Source organism: Protobothrops mucrosquamatus, unplaced genomic scaffold, assembly GCF_001527695.2.
Source record: "Protobothrops mucrosquamatus isolate PMUCROS unplaced genomic scaffold, P.Mucros_1.0 scaffold2791, whole genome shotgun sequence".
Classification (NCBI taxonomy): domain Eukaryota; kingdom Metazoa; phylum Chordata; class Lepidosauria; order Squamata; family Viperidae; genus Protobothrops; species Protobothrops mucrosquamatus.
In genome coordinates this window covers 40,545-59,204 of record NW_015388828.1, presented here as the reverse complement: position 1 = coordinate 59,204, position 18,660 = coordinate 40,545, and the positions used below count along the sequence as shown (strand labels likewise).

The window sequence follows — 18,660 nt, the reverse complement described above, 5'->3', positions numbered from 1 at the left end:
GAAAGGAAGAAAATGGGAGGGAAGGAGGGAGGGAGGAAATGGGAGGAAGGAAGGAAGGAAATTGGGGTGAGGGAAGAAGGAAATGGGAGGGAGGGAGGGAAAAAGGAAGGAAGGAAATGGGAGGGAAGGAGGGAGGGAAATAGGAAATGGGAGGGAAGGGGGGAGGGAGGGAGGAGAACAAGTTAGGACACATTTTTTCAACATATACCGTACTGCATCATGTCATCATGTCAGCCAGAATTAAGCTTGAATTATTGCGCGGTTACAGCTCCTTTTGGAAGTTCTAATTTTTTTCTTTTTTCTTTCAGCTTATCGGGGTGTCCAAGAGCTACTTTTGCTGGAAAAAAAGGGAAAATCTCAGGGGATGATATACTCAATGCTAAATTCAAGACCAGCGATGGTAAAAATAATTTGTCTTATTATTCAGCTAGTTTTGTAATTTGGGGGGCAGAGCAATCTAACATTGGGGCGCCAGGTGCTCTCTCTGAGCTTGGTTATTTTCTTGCAGACATTTCATTACCCAACTAGGTAATACCATCAGTCCGTGCACCTTTGTTTTATACATTGTACATAACCACCGTATTCATACTCTTCTCTGATCAGGATGACCCATACAGGTTAAATTTGAACGACCTAATTTGTTTAAAAATGGCACTACAATTTCAGCAAGATATTCCCTTGCACTTTGGAAGTCCCTCACAGTTATGAACAGATTCTGCTTCTCTTTGCAATCTCTCCAATATGTCCACAAAATGTATAATCTTTCCAAAGAAATTTTGTTCAAGAAATCTAATCATGAATACCAATAGTTCTCAATCTGTGACCGTAACGGGGCAGGGAATTACAGCTGTTAGACCATGGTAGTCATTAAATGGGTCACCATATCACCGGGCTTGATTTTACAACCTTTTTTGCAATGGTCGTTAAATGAACAAGAGGGTTGTTAAATGAAGCCATTATACCTAATGGGGAGTGGTTTTTGCCAGAAACCAGAATACTGAAAACTGGCCAAATCCCCCCCTACAAAAATTCTGGTCATGTGACCGCAGGATGCTGCAAAGAGTTGTAAATGCAAGCTGGCTGCCAAGCACCCAAAATGCAAAGAGTGGGTGGGGCCATTGGAACTTTTGGGGGCTCCGTCATTACTTTAAATGGTTGCTAGGCAACCAGCATTAAGTAGGACTGCCTCTACCTATAGGTCAGGGTTAGGCAACCTTGGCCCCTTCATGACTGGTGGACTTCAACTCCCAGAATTCCTGAGCCAGCATGGGGGAAACTTTGGCCCCCTTATGACTCGTGGACTTCAACTCCCAGAATTCCTGAGCCAGCATGGCTCAGTATGGAAACCTCTCCCTTTCCCCTCAGCATGGCTGGCTCAGGAATTCTGGAAGTTGAAGTCCACGAGTCATAAAAGAGCCAAGGTTGCCTACCCCTGATCTATAGGTAGTCCCCTCTTTTAGTGACCAACTGAAGTTTGAAAAGCATTGAAAAAAAGTAATTTATGATCAGTGTTCACCCTTACGACGGCTGCACCATCCTCATGGTCACGTGATCAAAATCCAAAAAAACTTAGCAACTGGCATGAATTTATGACGGGTGCACTGTCCCGGGAGGGGAGTGTCACATGATCACCATTTGTGACCTTCCCAGCTGGCTTCTGGCAAGCAAAGTCAGCGGGGGAAGCCAGATTCGCTCAACGACCGCCCAATCCGCTTTACAAATGCGGTGACTCAACTGTGGCAAAAAAGGATAAAATGAGACAAACCTCACTTTGCGACGGAAATTATGGACCCGGTTGTGGTTATAGGTCGAGGACTACCTGCATTGGCCAACCTAATTTCTTGGGGCTGATGAGTTTAATTTGTTGCTTTTATGATTCATTATGATTCCTAATAACAAATTGGGAAATGTAGAATAGAATAGAATAGAATAGAATGGAATGGAATGGAATGGAATGGAATGGAATAGAATAGAATAGAATAGAATAGAATAGAATAGAATAGAATAGATCTGGAAGGGACCTTGGAGGTCTTCTAGTCCAGCCCCCTGCTCAAGCAGGAGGACCTATACCAACTCAGACAAGTGACTGTCTAGTCTCTTCTTAAAAATCTCCAGTGATGGAGCGCCCACGATATCTGGAGGCAAGCTGTTCCACTGGTTAATTGTCCTGAATGTCCGGAAGTTTCTCCTTAATTCTAGCTTGCTTCTCTCTTTAATCAGTTTCCAACCATTGTTTCTTGTCCTGTCCTCTGGTGCTTTGAAGAATAATTTGACTCCTCTTCTTTCTGGCAGCCCCTCAATACTGGTACACTCCTTTCATGTCACCTGTTTCTTCTTTTCTTTAGAAAATATTTGAATACATCTGGGGCTGGGTTTGGAAAAAAAAAAAACCTAAGGTGTTGTTGTTGTCACCGGGATGATGGCAGTTTTCTTCCCCTCTTGTGTTTTAAAGTTCTAGAGAATGACGAAGAAATCAAACAGTTAAACAATGAAATCAGTGAACTGAATGAATCCAACAGTGAGATGGAAGCAGCAATGGTGAAGCTGCAGTCACAGGTAGGCTGGCATGTTGTTATTGTGATGGACCATCAAAACACAGGCCAATGGTGGGTAGAAAAAAGTGGCTGAAAGGGAGCAGTGTTCCCCAACCTTGGCAACTTTACGATGTGGTGGACTTCAACTCCTAGAATTCCCCAGCCAAAATGGGAGATTCTGGAAGTTGAAGTCCACACACCGTAAATTGCTCTCTCTGTGGACATTCTCAGTCATCCAGGTCATGGTTCTACCAAAGGTGCTTTTTCAAATAGGAACTGGACTGAATGGTGGATCATGATGATGATGATGATGATGATGATGATGATGATGATGATGATGATGATGATGATGTTGGAAGGGACCTTGCAGATCTTCTAGTCCAACCTCCTGCTCAGGCAGGAAACCCTATACCAGGGGTCTTCAAACTTGGCCCTTTTATGACTTGTGGACTTCAACTCCCAGAATTCCTCAGCCAGGCATGCTGGCTGAGGAATTCTGGGAGCTGAAGTCCACAAGTCATAAAAGGGCCAAGTTTAAAGATTCCTGCCCTATACCATTTCAGACAAATGGTTGTCCAATCTCTTCTTAAAAGCTTTCAATGTTGAAGCATTCACAGCTTCTGGAGGCAGGTTGTTCCACTGATTATTGTTCTCACTGTCAGGAAATTTCTCCTTCTTCTAGGTTGCTTCTGTCCTTGATTAGTTTCCATCCACTGCTTCTTGCTTTGGGGAATAGCTTGACTCCCTCTTCTTTGGGGCAGCCCCTGAGATATTGGAACACTGCTCTCATGTCACCCCTTGTCCTTCTCTTTATCAAACTAGACAATTCCTGCAACCGTTCTTTATATATTTTAGCCTCCAATCCCCTGATCATCTTTGTTGCTCTTCTCTGTATGAAAGGATTATATTCCTTGCCGTCACCTGGTCATTAGCTCTCTCTCTCTCTCTGAGAGACGTTGAGGCCACTTGGAGGTTTATCTGTGCCCTCAGGGCCACCTGAATAGTGGAAATGTGTGTGCAAGAGGGGGGTGTCAAAGAGGCTACATTAAGACTGAACAGCCCTCTCTCAATAAAGGGGGAGGGATACGAGCCTACCTATCTCCTGTTTACAACGCAGTCCTTTCAGCAGTTCCAAGAAGGCTCCACATCCATTTTGCACACTATTCTGGTGACCCTGAGGGCACAGATAAACCTCCAAGCGGCCTCAACGACTCTCAGGGAGAGTACTAACGACCAGATGACTGCAAGGAATATAAATCCTCCCATCCTCCGCCATTCAGTCAGAACGGAAGAAGCTTCTTGGATGACAAGCAAAATGCCTTCAAAGAAAGACCAAGTCCAGTTGCCTTTTTTTAAAAAGCACCTTTGGACTAAATTGTTCTAGAACCTTCACTGAGCTTTCAAAAGCTACAGTACTGGCCAAGCCTCCTGTAACCCTTCTCCTTTGCCTCTGGCAGATCTCCAGCATGGAGAAGAACCTCAAGACCATCGAAGAGGAGAACAAGATGATAGAGGAGCAGAACGAAGCCCTCTTCCTGGAGCTCTCAGGGCTGAGCCAGACCCTTATCCAAAGTCTTGCCAATATCCGCCTTCCACACATGGTAAGGAGCTATGCTGTTATTTGTGTATTTGTATGGTTTTATTGTGCTGCTGTAAAGTGCTCAGAGTCACTTGGGTGAAATGGATGGTGTGGAAATTTAATTTAAAAAATATCCCGGCGTGGGGTCCTTGGTACTCTCTGAACTTGGTTGTTTTCTTGCAGACATTTCATTGCCCAACTAGATTAGACATTCACCTGTCTGAGACGGTATAGGTTCTCCTGCTTGAGCAGGGGGCTGGACTAGAAGACCTCCAAGGTCCCTTCCAGCTCCTATTCTATTCTATTCTATTCTATTCTGTTCTATTCTATTTTATTCTGCTCTATTCTGTATTTCTATTCTATTCTGTAATTCTATTCTACTCTATTCTGTATTTCTATTCTATTCTGTATTTCTATTCTATTCTATTCTGTTCTATTCTATTCTATTCTATTCCTACAATCTGTCTATTCTATTCTATTCTATTCTATTCTATTCTATTCTATTCTATTCTATTCTATTCTATTCTATTCTACAATCTGTCTATTCTATTCTATTCTATTCTATTCTATTCTACAATCTGTCTATTCTATTCTATTCTATTCTATTCTATTCTATTCTATTCTATTCTATTCTATTCTATTCTACAATCTGTCTATTCTATTCTATTCTATTCTATTCTATTCTCTTAGCTTGGTTATTTGCTTGCTCTCCTCTCCTCTCTTCTGTATGTAATCTAGGGCAGGGCTTTTCAACCTTTTCACCCATTGTACCACTTTTAGGATATGGCAACATCCGAGATATGGCAACATCACAACAATGAAAACCTCGGACAGGAGGAAGAGCGCCACCGGGTGGGCAGGCAGGTGTCTTCCTCGGCTGTGGCTTGGGGGGCACTTTTTTCAGTGCCATTGTGACTTCAATTCTGGGAGCCTACAGTTCTCCTCCTCCTTCTCCTCTTCCTCCTCTTCCTCCCATTCACCTTCTCTTTCTCCTTCTCCTTATCTCTGCAAACCCCACTCCCTTCCAGCTCTAATGATATTTACCTAGTTGGGAAATGAAACGTCTGCAGGTAAATAACCAAACTCGGAGAGCCCCAAGGACCCCATAGGTGGAAGTTTTACAGAGGAAAAAGTTGAGCAGAGGGTGGAATTAGAAAATCTCCCAAATCGTTTCCAACTCTATCCTTCTATGACTTCATTGTAAAAAATTATATCAAGAGACAATAGATGGCAACAGTAGAAAGGGGGTACGCTCAGATGAATGTTTTGCTCTTGAATTTTTTTAGAAGGGGTTGTTGAACAATTTGGCATGGCCCACCAAATGATAACTGTTTAATACTCTTGCTAATGTTTTGTTCCTCACCAGGAACCATCTACCACGTGCCATCTAATGCACGATTTCCATTTTCTGGGACTGTTCGGGTGTTGTTTTTATACCAGCATTCATTATACTATAACAAATACCCTTATAGGTCTTATATCCTACGCTCCTTCGGGCATTTTTATGCTAGTTTATAAATCTTCTCCAGAGATGCCTTCCTTTTCCAGCACTGCACGGGCAATTATTCCTGACTGAAATGCCTTCCCTTCCCCTCCGCTAGCATACGGAATCTGCATCGCTGCCCTCTGGACTGTGATTAACTGTTAGAGAACCTCATTAGCCATTATTTATGGCCTGGTTAATGAGGGTAGCAGACCTCCTGCTGCTTGTATCTATTTCATATATGTTCAGTGTGTTATTTGCAGTTTATTCCTTTCTCCCGGGCTTAGAGACACAACATTGTGCAACTGGTGTGGGACCAGGATCTGCGCAAGTTATGCTCTTTGCTCTTCAGCTCTTCAATTCTCCACAAAATGCATAGATCACCGCTGAAATAACTCCGTTCAGAAAGCGGATTGTACCTTATTATTAATAATAATAAGGGTTTTTTTGAGTTGGTGTTTCTGTCATGCAGCCGTTATTACGCACGAAAGGTCCCCCGTTTGAAACCAGGCAGGAACAGCCAAAGATTAAAATGAAAAATACAGGTAGTCCTCGACTTACAACAGTTCATTTAGTGGCCATTCAAAGTTACAACAGCACTGCAAAGAGTGACTCAGAGTTACGACTGTTGCAGCATCCCCCTGGTCACGTGATCAAAATTTAGACGCTTGGCAACTGAATCCCGGGGCCCTGTGATTTTTTGTGACTTTCTGATGAGCAAAGTCAATGGGGGGGAACCGTGTTCCTAACTTAACCCCTGCAGTGATTCACTTAACAACTGTGCAAGAAAAGGTCGTAAAATGGGGCAAAAGTCACTTAACCAATGTCTCACTTAGCAACTAAAACCTTGGGCTCAATTATAGTCGTACGTTGAGGACTACCTGTATAAGATATTTAGGGAGCCAGTTCTGTCTAGTGCAGGGGCAGGCAAACCTCGGCTCTTTTATGACTCGTGGACTTCAACTCCCATAATTCCTGAGCCAGCCATGCTGAGGGGACAGGGAGAGGGTTCCAAGCTGAGCCATGCTGGCTCAGGAATTCTGGGAGTTGAAATCCACGAGTCATAAAAGAGCCAAGGTTGCCTACCCCGGGTCTAGTGGTTAAGGCACCAGACTAGAAACCAGGAGATCTGTCAGCTGCCACCTTACACCTGCCTATGCTTTCTTATCATGTGGTGACAGTCTGCCATGAATTCTGGGGGGGGGATGCTTGGGGGGAAACGAAAGTAACTGCTGTATTTCCCTGAGATGCTGCTTCAAGGTCACCCAGCTGGGAGAAGAAGGCAGATGCATACCAACATAGCTTGAAGTGACTGTCCCAAAAACATCTTGCTTGAACCTGATTGGTCATCTGGGAGGTCAGAGATGGGAGGCACTTAAGGGAGGAAAAAGTTGAACTTAGGGATTTTGGCGCGCGATGCTCAGTTCTGGCTAGGCCTTACTGCAAAACACCGGACTTCTAATAAAATTATGCCTTTCTCAAAAATATGTCTAGCAATTGTTGGAAATGTAGACAAAAACCAGGCACATATCTTTGGTGGACATGCCCTAAGGCTAAAACATTTTGGTCAAGAATACATATATGATTAAAGAAAATGACAAAAAAAACTACGTAGATTTTAAGCCAGAATTATTTCTGTTAGGTATAATTGCGGGAAATTATGAGAAAGAATGTGCATATTTAATGTTACATATATTAACGGCAGCGAGAATTGTATTTGCTCAATATGGGAAAGATGAAGAATTACCAGCGATAATCAGAGATAATCAGGAAAAATTTTGGATTGTGCAGAAATAGACAGACTTACATTGAAAATGAAGGAGAAAGAAGATTCAGATTACTTTAGAACAGAGGTCGCCAACCTTTGTCGGTTGGTGGACCAGAGGAAAAGGGAGGGGAAAGCATTTTACACATGTGTGTCCGTGTGCGTGCGCACGGGGCCGCGAGCATGCACGTGATAATCACTAGCCCTGCCCCGTTCTTGCATGGCACAGTGCCTTGTTTCTGTACTCTGCTGTGCAGTGGCAGCTGTTTTTGCACCTTGCAGTGCAGTGGCAGCCCGTTTTCGTGCGCTGAAGTGCAACATCCTATTTTTGCACCCCGTGGCTACAGCGCTAGCGCAAGTGAGGGGGTGTGCACGCACACATGCACGCACTGGCCAGCCTGTCCCACAGCCCACTACTGGGCCACGGCCCGCAGGTTGGGGACCCCTGCTTTAGAACATGGGATACATTTTATCAGAGGCTAGAAAACGAGGTAGAGAGAAAGGAGTTTAACATGCATTAGTAAGCTAAATATTGGAACCCAGACAATATGTTGCTGATAAAATATTAAGGATTTGTGATTATAAAAAATTAATGAAAATATATATATATATATATACCTTTCTCAACAAATGGAGCCAAGGATCATTTCTATTTAGAGGTTTAAGTGGTAGCAGGTTTGACAAGGTCATGAAGAAATTGGGCAGCCATTTGTCTGGAATAACGATAGCAATAGCACTTAGACTTATACACTGCTTCACAGTGCTTTTAGCACTCTCTAAACCAGGGGTAGTCAACTTTGGCTCTTTTATGACTCGTGAATTTCAACTCCCAGAATTCCTGAGCCAGCACAGCTGGCTCAGGAATTCTGGGAGTTGAAGTCCACGAGTCATAAAAGAGCCAAGGTTGACTACCCCTGCTAAACAGTTTACAGAGTCAGCATATTGCCCCCGACAATCTGGACCCTCGTTTTGCCAACCTCGGAAGGATGGAAGGCTGAGTCAACCTTGGGCTGGTCAGGATCGAACTCCTAGCAGTGGGCAGAATTAGCCTGCAATACTGCCTTCTAACCACCGGGCCACCACAGCTCCTGGTGGTATGGAATGGTATGAGGTGTCCTGCTTGAGCAGGCAGTTGGACTAGACTAGAAGACCTCCAAGGTCCCTTCCAACTCTGCTATCCTCCTATTCCAGCGGTTCTCAACCTATGGGTCGCGACCCCATTTGGGGTCGATCGACCATTTCACGGGGGTCGCCAAGCAAGGCTGTCCGCCATTTTTTTTCCCTTTTCCGGCGGGTGCCTTACCTCCCTTGAGCTGGGCCAGCTGGTGGTCGGCCTGCTCCGTCTCTGCCGCTTGCCAGCTATGCCTCGGCCGGCGCAGGGGGCAGAACCACGCATGCGTGGCGCTCCCGGGCAGGGAAAGTCCTCGACTTACGACCGGTTGGGTAGTCTTCGACTTACGACCGGTTTAGTCCTCGACTTATGACCGGTTTAGTCCTCGACTTACGACCGGTTGGGGATCGCGGCATTAAAAAGGTTGAGAACCACTGTCTTATTCTTTCTGAATTCAGACGCCTTCACGAGTCTTTCTGATTATGACTTCCCTGTTTCCCAAGTGAGGATTTACAGTGATGGTAATTATGCTTCTTTCTGTTTGTCTGTTTCTTTTGGAACCCAGGAGCCAATCAGTGAGCAGAACTTTGATGCCTACGTGAACACTCTTACCGACATGTACACCAATCAAGAATGCTACCAGAATCCTGAAAACAAGGATCTATTGGAAAGCATCAAACAGGCAATTAAAGGAATTCAGGTCTAATAGGTAGGACAAGAAAAAAAAGAAAGAAACGTGTGTGTGTGTGAGAGAGAGAAGATGTTAGAATATCTGGAAGACTTTAGAAGACCTTCACTCAGGTTTATTTGTTGAATGAATGAATCAAAGGACCAAAACTTAACCAAGAGGCCATTCACAAAAGAAGAAATGAACTCATTTTTTTGTTGTTGTTGTTTCGTTTCGTTTTGTTGACTTGACGGCATCACTCTGGCCAACAGCAGGAACCCCGTTTCATTTCTGGCGATAGATTCAAAGCTGGGCTTGGAAGTAGGTGGAGATTTTGGATCTTCGCGGGCTGCTAAGTTCCTACACTTCGTAATAGAGTTGTTCCAAGCTTTAGATCATTCGAAGAACAGGGATTTTACTCTGCATCAGGGGAAGGCTCCACAATCACGCGTTGCTTTTGGTCATGTCTCAAGGTAACACGTCAATTCCATGTCATCGGTTGTTCAGGAGATGCCGGAACTGCAGTCCCTCCATCGAAACCTGGGCTGGCGTTCTGATTCAACCAAGGGGTCCAAAGCCGCTGGACACGAGAAGTCGCAAAAGTATTATAGAGTCACGTTGTTTTTTATTTTCCAAAACAGCAGCTCCGGATCTCCAGCGGAAAACGCAACAGGAAACAAAAAAAAACAAAAACAAAGCAAAGCAAAGTTCTCAGGGAAGCTTTTTTGGAGTTTGCAACTACAGTATTCCTTTGTCTGTCTTTTTTTTTTAAAGGCGATTAACAAATAGACCAATCTGGGGAGGTTTTGTAGGGGAGGATTCTTAAGTGTGTGAACGTGGTCCAGTGGTCCATCGGTTCTGGATAGTCCTTTTTGCTGACTGTTTCGGTTCTCTTTGTCGTGTGGTCGTCATCCTTCAGGAGCACCGCAGGCCTCAATGCCAGAGGCGTCCTTCAGGTGGTGACTAGGAACAAATGGGCTAGACTACTAGTTACTCTTCCCTGTGGACTTTGGCTGAAACATTCGTGGCAAAACTGTGCTTGTGGGTTCTCAGCTTTGGTTTCCACATTTTTTTTTCTGTGTTTCACAAAAACAGGGGGGGAATTGTCCTTCGAGAAATATGGGGTAAAGCTCTTCCAAAGAACCACTTTGATTTGGTGTTGGGGGGTTCACCGTCCAGTATACGTAAGTCCAGCGTGCACTTAAAGAACGACAAGGAAGCAGTGGTGGGATTCAAATAGGTGAACAACCGGTTCTCTGCGGGGATGCCACTTCCGGAAGTCCATTCTGGGCCTGGGCAACAAAACATTAGCTACCGGTTCTGCCGAAGCGGTGCGAACCAGCTGAATCCCACCACTGCAAGGAAGTGAATGTCTCTTGCAAAGCAGATTTATTCAGCACCCCCCTTAATTCACGGGGATACGGCTAGATTTTCAGAGGGAGATAAGAGCGGAAGAGGAGAGATGCAAATAGGACACTGTCTATGGTTTGTCCACTCTTATCAAGAGAACGAATCCTGAGTTTGAACCCAGCCAGGCCGGTGAGAAGGATCTAGATGGGGCAATTGATATTTTACAGGTAGTCCTCCGTCTATGACCGCAAATGGGCCCCAAATTTCTTTTGCTCAGCAAGGCGGCTGTTAAGTGAGCTTTGCCCCATTTTACGGCCTTTTTGCCACAGTGAGCAAGCTATTTGCTGCAGTTGGTAAGGGAATCTGACTTCCCCAATTGACGTTGCTTGTCGGAAGCCGGCTGGGAAGGTTACAAAGAGTGATCACATGACACTAGGACAATGCAACCATCGTTAAGTACACACCGGTTGCCAAATTCCCAAATTTGGATCGTGTGTCCTTAGGGATGCTGCCACTGGTCGTAAGTGTGAAAAGCGGTCGTTAGTCTTTTTTTTCCCCAGTGCTATTGTAACTGAATGGCCACTAAACGAATGGTTGTAAGTCAAGGACTGCCTGTAATTGGCTAGAGGGCAATCAGTGCCATTTTTAGATTCCTAAAGCATGAAATAGCAGCTGTGGAGAAGCCCAGAAGAAGGAGTGGGATGTTCTCTAGAAATTGCAGTTGGCTCCTGAGGTAAATACTCCTCACACTTGTCCCCAAAGGTGCTTTTTCATGAGGTAACTGGACGTTCTTGTTTTTCTTTGAAGATGTTCCGCTTCTCATCCCAGAAGCTTCTTTAGCTCTGACTGGATGGTGGGGAATAGAAGGATTTTTGTTCCTTGCAGACAGCTGGTCATTTGCATTCTTTTAGAGAGTCGTTGAGGCCACTTGGGGGTTCATCTGTGTCCTCAGGGTCACCTGAATCAGAATGGGTGTGGAGCCTTCTTGGAACTGCTGAAAGGACTGTGTTGTAGACTGGAGATAGATGATGTCGTATCCCTCCCCCTCTGTTGAGAGAGGGCTGTTCAATTTTGACCTAGATCGCCTCTTTGACCCCTCTTTCAAACCAGTGGTCTTCTCTGTCCAAAATGTGGACTTTGCTGTCTTCAAAAGAGTGGCCTTTTTCTTTTAAATGTAGATGGACTGTTGAACCTTGTCCATATTCTGGACAGAGAGGACCGATGGATTGAAAGAGGGATCAAAGAGGTCATTTATGTCAAAACTGAACAGCCCTCTCACAACAGAGGGGAGGGATACGACATCAACTATCTCCTGTCTACAACACAGTCCTTTCAGCAGTTCCAAGAAGGCTCCACAGCCATTTGCACCACTCAGGTGACCCTGAGAACATAGAGATAAACCTCCAGGTGGCCTCAACGACTCTAAAAGGATGCAAATGACCAGCTGTCTGCAAGGAGTATAAATCCTTCCGTTCCCCACCATCCAGTCAGAACTGGAGAAGCTTCTGGGATGAGAAGCGAAACGTCTTCAGAGAAAAACAAGAAAGTCCAGTTGCCTCTTGAAAAAAAGCATCTTTGGGGACAAGCACAACCTGGACGGCTGGAAATCTCCACAGACACTCCTCACACTTCGTGAACTGTGGGTTTCAGCATATCCAAAAGCCAGACAATGGGTTAGATAACAATTCAAAGAATAAGGTTATTAGCTACTTTATCAGATTATTTTCACTGTGCTTAAATCTCCCCTATTTTGGGGGGGGGGGGCAACCATGTGGTTTTAAAGACTAATTCTCCCTCTTGCTTCCAAGCTTCTAAGTTGCAATCCTCAATTCACGTACAGGGGTTGGTCCTTGACTTACATCCACAACGGAGCACCAAAAATTTCTGTTGCTAAGGAAGGCAGTGAGTTTTGCCCCATTTTGCAACCTCTCTTGCCACCGTCATTAAGCGAATCACGGCAGTCGTTCAGTTAGCAACACGGTTGTTAAGCGAATCCCGGCTTCCCCATCGACTTTGCCTGTCAGAAGGGCGCAAAAGGAGATCACGTGACTTCGGGACACGGCCACCGTCGTAAATAGGAGCCAGTTGGCCAGGTGTCTGAATTTTGATCACGTGACCGTGGGGGAATGCTGCAATAGTCATAATTGTGAAAAAAAAGGTCAAAAAGTCGCTTTTCACAGAGCCGTTGTAACTTTGAATGGTCACTAAACAAATGGTTGTAAGTCAAGGACTACCCGTAACTCCCCCCCCTCACTTCCAACATGAAAGCTTCTAAGTTGCTGGTCCTCAATTCACACACAGGACCCTCAGCAACTTTGAAAACAGGGAAGTCCCTTCAGAAATCACAACTACACACGTGATTGTGCTGTAAATCTGATCTCCAGGATAGATCTTGGAGAGGTGCCTACCAGAAAACAGACACAACAAAATCCTGCCTTCTTGTAGGGCAGGGGTCTTCAAACTTGGCCACTTTAAGACTTGTGGACTTCAACTCGCAGAATTTCACAAAAACAGTTGAAGTGGAGTTGAAGCTTAAGACTTGTGCAGTTGAAGTCCACAAGTCTTAAAATGGCCAAGTTTGGAGACCCCTGTTGTAAGGAATGACAAAACATCTGTTTTTGGTGGGGAAAAGGATTGGCGTGCAAAGTTCCTGAGAAACTCAGATTTGTTGGTGCCTTCAGACCACATCAGAAGGCTGCTCCAGACATTTCATGACCCAACTAGGTAACCTCATCCATGCTAGAAGGGAGTGAAGTGGGCAGAGAGGAGGAGGAGGAGGAAGAGGAAGAGAAGGACTATGGGGTCCTTGGTGGTCTCTGAGTTTGGTTGTTTTCTTGCAGACATTTCACGACCCAACTAGGTAACGTCATCAGTGCTAGAAGGGAATGAAGTTGGCAGAGGAGGAGGAAGATTGTGGGGTCCTTGGTGCTCTCTGAGCTTGGTAGTTTTCTTGCAGACGTTTCATTACCAAACTAGGTAACATCACCAGTTACGTGATGCGCACAGTGGCAAAATGGTTTCTCTTCCCGTTCTTGTGATGGTACGATTTTTGCTCTCACACAGGCCCAGTGGAGGAAGCGCATTCAGAATGCATAGATCTTAATTTATATTGCCATGGGAGGTCTCTATTCAAGTTGCAGATTTGACTGAACCAGGAGTCCCTTCTACATTCAGTGTGAGGATGCCTTAAAAGCCGTAGTCCTCAACCCTCCTAGGCTATAAACTAAAATATTTTGATGCCGAGGAGAAGGTACCACTGTAAAGATGGAGACAGAAAGAAAACACGCGTGCATAAACACACACAAACACGCAGATGGGTGACTTTACCAAAGGCCCAAGGGTTGTCGACTCCTGAAGTTGCCCATCTGAGCTAAACTGGTTGGTGTGCTAAACAGGACGGTTAACACTCAGCCTTGGCTTACCACCTGTAGCAAGGGCGAAAAGCAAACAACATAAGGGAAAAGCGACCGAGATGAAGTATTAACGTGGTATTCGGTGTGTAAATAAAAGTCTAATGGGACGGTAATCGCAGCTCATTTAGTACTTAAAATAGAGAGAAATTGCACTTCCTTAAAAAAAAAAAAGTTGAAGGGTTTTTTTCAGGGGGGGGGGAAGTAGTTAGTTGAATTATACTGTAAATTATTTAAAAGTGCACTCAGTGCACACCTTTGGAGCGGTGGACAGCCCTGAGGTTCATTCATTGTGTTTTGTTCATACACACAAGCTACATACAGGTAGTCCTCGATTTACGGCCACAAGTGAGATCAGACTTTCTTTTGTTAAGCAAGGCAGTTGTTAAATGAGTCACACTTAATTTTAAGACCTCTTTTGCCACGATCATTAAGCAAATCACTGCACTTCCCAGTGAATCGTGTGGTCATTAAATGAATCTGGCTTCCCCTGCTGACTTTGCTTGCCCAGAGCCAGCTAGGAAGGTCATAAATAAGGATCGCATGATCCCAGGATGCTGTATCTGTTGCAATTACATGTCAGTTGCCAAGCAACCAAATTTTGGTTGCGTGACCATGAGAACGGTGTGTCGGTTGTAAGTGCGAGGACTGCTTGTAAGTCACTTGTCAGTGCCGTCGCTGTACAGGTAGTCCTCGACTTACAACAGTTCATTTAGTGACCGTTCACAGTTACAGCGGCACGGGGGAAAAAAGTGAGTTATCACCATTTTTCACACTTATGACCGTTGCAGCATCCCCGGGGTCACATGATTTACATTGCGATGCCTGACAACTGGTTCGTATTTACGACGGTTGCCGTGTCCCGAGGTCATGTGTGATCATCTTTTGCGACCTTCTGATGAACAAAGTCAAAGGGGAAGCCACTTAACAACGGTGTTCCTAATTTAGCAACTGCAGTGATCCACTTAAGAAATGTGGCAAGAAAAGTTGTAAAGTGGGGCAGGAAAAAAAAAATCACTTGACAAATTTCTCACTTAGCAACATAAATTTTGGACTCGAATGTGGTCGTAAGTCGAGGATTGCCTGTAGTTTTCCTACCTGTGTGCTACAAGGGCTAGATGGATTCAGGAGGGATGTTTAGCGTCCACGATGTGGTTTTCCTTCTCCGCGCCCTTTTCTCTACTTTTCAAACGGTGTGTGTAGATTTTTGTTAAAAGTACTAATCAAACATTAAATCTGATTCCACTGCAAATGGTGGTTTTAAGGGAGGCTGCTCGTCTGAATATTTAATTCACCAATAACGTAGGAAGCTTGTTTCATTCTGCAGAAAAGGTTTTTGGGGGAAAAAACACAGTGTCTTTTTAAATTTTTCCTGTAGACACCCTGTAAGCACCCTAATTTGGGAAAAAAGATATATGTAATTTATATTTGCAACACCTTATGTTGAATTCTTTTTTGGCTATTTATTGAAACGTTTATTTATTAAATTTATGCTTCTTTTAAAACTGGACATCACATCAAGAGAAAGGAAAGGCAAATAGTAATAATAATTCCTGGAAGAAAATACAACTTTTTGATCAATAAAACAATATTCCCTCTAAGTAAGAAAAAAAAAGTCTAACTTTTGCTTGTAATTTTGATGCAACCAAGTTATTTTTTATATATTTTTGTTATTTATTCTTTTACCAATGGGGAATTTTTTTAAAGATATTTTATAACTGAAGTGCTTTTTTAAGAAAAAAAGATTTTTGTTTTGATTTTTCTTTCGCGTGAGGACAAAATGCGGAGAGAGAGAGAGAGAGAAAGAGAGAGAGAAAAAAAATTAACTCTTTTTCGTTGTTTGTTTTGTGAGGTTTTTTTTGTCTTGGCGTTCCTATCATTTCAGGCACTGATAATGGTAAAAAAAATTTAAAACCCTGTCATTTCTTATTTATTTAATATTTAAATTAAACAAAAAAAATTGATCTGTGCTCTTGTATATTTATTTTGTCATGTTTGTGTGTTGGTTATGTGATGGCTGAGTAATTGTTTATGTGAAGGAATACTCTTCCTATTTAAATAATAAAGAATCACATTGGGAAAAAAATTAACCAGTTCTTTCATGGATTATTTTTTTTTAGGTGCATTGTGTGAAATAATCCCCATTTGTTTTTGAGAATTAAATCCCATAACTTGTTTTCAGATAGGCCTCAATTTATGGCCGATTAGTTAGCGACCGTTCAAAATTATGCGCTACCTGGAAAAGATGGAGTTATGACCCCATTCATAAATTCTGATTATCTCCCCTCCCCCACTGGTCATGTGACCACATTCCGGATGCTTGGCAACATGGCCGAATTTACAGCCATTTATGACGATTTTGCCAAAAGTTTCCATTGCTAAGTGTGTGTGTGTGACTTAATACAGGTAGTCTTCAACTTACAGCCACAACTGAGCCCAAAATTTCTGTTGCTAAGTGAGACATGCGTTGATTACGTTTTGAATCACGGCAGTGGTTAAGTAAGCAACACGGTTGTTAAGTGAATCTGGCTTCCCCATCGACTTTGCTTGTCAGACAGTCGCAAAAGGGGATCACATGACCCTGGGGGGACACTGCAACCGTCATAAATACGAGTCAGTTGCCCAGCGTCTGAATTTTGATCCCCTGACCCTGGGGAGGCTGCAAGGGTTGTAAGTGTGAAAAACGGTCAGGGCTGTTTTCAGTGGCGTTGTAACTTCGAACAGTCACTAAATGAACTGTGGTAAATCGAGGGCTACCCATAACTGCCTTGACTTGCAACAGAAATTCTGATCCCATCTGTGGTCGTAAGCCGAGGACACTACCTGTGCTGAACTCGGGAAAAAGAGCCTCAAGTCTTGTGCTTCAAAAACACTCTGTGCTGCATGTTATCATAAATATCTTTCCAGCCTCTTCAAGTCCTCCATAATCGATTGTTCTTTCCAAAACAAACACCAATAACTGGAAACTTTGAAACTGATCTTTGTTATCAGAACAATGGCCAAGCAGTGTCATTTTATGGAATCGCTCGTTCATCTCTAACCTTTAGAAAAGAACGTGTGACGTATTGCAGATAGTAGTAGTAATAATAGTAATAGTAATGATAATAATAAAGTTGGAAGGGACCTTGGAGGTCTAGTCCAACCCCCTGCTCACATGCCACTGGTTAATTGTTCTAACTGTCAGGAAGTTTCTCCTTAGTTCTAGGTTGCTTCTCTCTTTGGTTAGTTTCCACCCGTTGCTTCTTGTCCTGCCTTCAGGCGCTTTGGAGAATAGCTTGACTCCCTCTTCTTTGGGGCAGCCCCTGAGATATTGGAAGACTGCTATCATGTCACCCCTCGTCCTTCTCTTCATTAAACTAGACATACCCAATTCCAGCAACCGTTCCTTGTATGTTTTAACCTCCAGATACATGGCAGTCATGTGACCCCAGCATACTGCAGCCATTTTAAAAACATGTTGGTTGGCAAACGGCCAGATTTTGATCATGTAACTGTGGGATGCTGCAGTGGTCGTAAGTGCAAGGACCAGTCATAAGTCACCTTTTTCAGTTCCGTCGTAACCTTGAACAGTCACTAAATGAAGGACTGTTTCCACCCGTTGCTTCTTGTCCTGCCTTCAGGTGCTTTGGAGAATAGCTTGACTCCCTCTTCTTTGGGGCAGCCCCTGAGATACTGGAAAACGGCTATCGTGTCCCCCCTCGTCCTTCTCTTCGTTAAACTAGACATACCCAATTCCAGCAACCTTTCCTTATATGTTTAGTCCCCTGAACATCTTTGTTGCTCTTCTCTGTACTCTTTCTAGAGTCTCAACATCTTTTTTACATCGTGGTGTAGGTACTGAACAATGATAGGGAGCAGGAGGAGAGGGAAGGCAGAATCATAACACAGCGTTTAAAATTGCTCTTTCCTGCGCAAAACTGGATGGTGCCATTCAGACCCAAAGGAGGACTGTACAGGAGCCCTCGACATACGACCACAATGGAGCCTGCTCATTAGGATCGTAGGTCGTACCAGTTGTAAAACGGGCCGGTCACATGATATTATTATTGCAGTGATCGTTAAGCCAACACGGCAGTCGTAAAATGGCCACTGTGCTCATTAAACAAACCGATGGTTCACCACGGGGGCGGTTTTGCCAAACACCAAAAACGAATGCCAGTTTGTAGCAAAACCGTCGTTAAACACAGCTACGTGACTGCGGGGCGCTGCAAATCACCGTAAATGCAGCCATGTTGCGGAGCACGTTCGGTCACGTGACCACAGAAGGGACTTGACTGTCAGAACTTTGGATCTGAGTCATAGGTGCATCGTGATTTTGAACAGTCATTAAACGACCGGTCGTAAGTTGAGGACTACCTGTATTCCAGCCACAATTGCAGGGAAGAGGACACAATCGTGAGAATATTGCCCATTGATTCATCTTCAGTTTCTTACTCAAAAATTGTTCACTTGATTCCACTGTCAAAGAAGTGGAACAGCTTTGCCTCCAAAAGTTGTGGGTGCTCCATCACTGGAGGAGTTTAAGAAGAGACTGGACAACCACTTGTCTGAAATGCTATAGGGTTTCCTGATTGAGCAGGGGGTTGGACTAGAAGACCTCCAAGGTCCCTTCCAATTCTGCTATTTTGTTATTCATCACTTCAACAATTGAGTCATTGACAAAACAATTACAGGTGCGTTCGACTTACGACCACAATTGAGCCCAAAATTTCTGTGGCCTGCTGGAGAGAGCAGATTTCTCAACCAACATACTATAATTTA

General features: G+C 44.0%; 1 protein-coding gene across 1 annotated transcript in view; it reads left to right on the top strand.

Annotated features, from left to right (window-relative positions):
* MYT1 (myelin transcription factor 1) overlaps positions 1-9,178 on the top strand; it is an 83,264-nt gene extending 74,086 nt beyond the window's left edge. The window contains exons 18-21 of the mRNA XM_029286047.1: positions 309-400; positions 2,453-2,556; positions 3,992-4,135; positions 9,038-9,178. Of these exons, the coding sequence (XP_029141880.1) occupies positions 309-400; positions 2,453-2,556; positions 3,992-4,135; positions 9,038-9,178 (481 nt within the window). The remainder of the gene's footprint in view (positions 1-308; positions 401-2,452; positions 2,557-3,991; positions 4,136-9,037) is intronic.
* Positions 9,179-18,660: the final 9,482 nt, after the last annotated feature.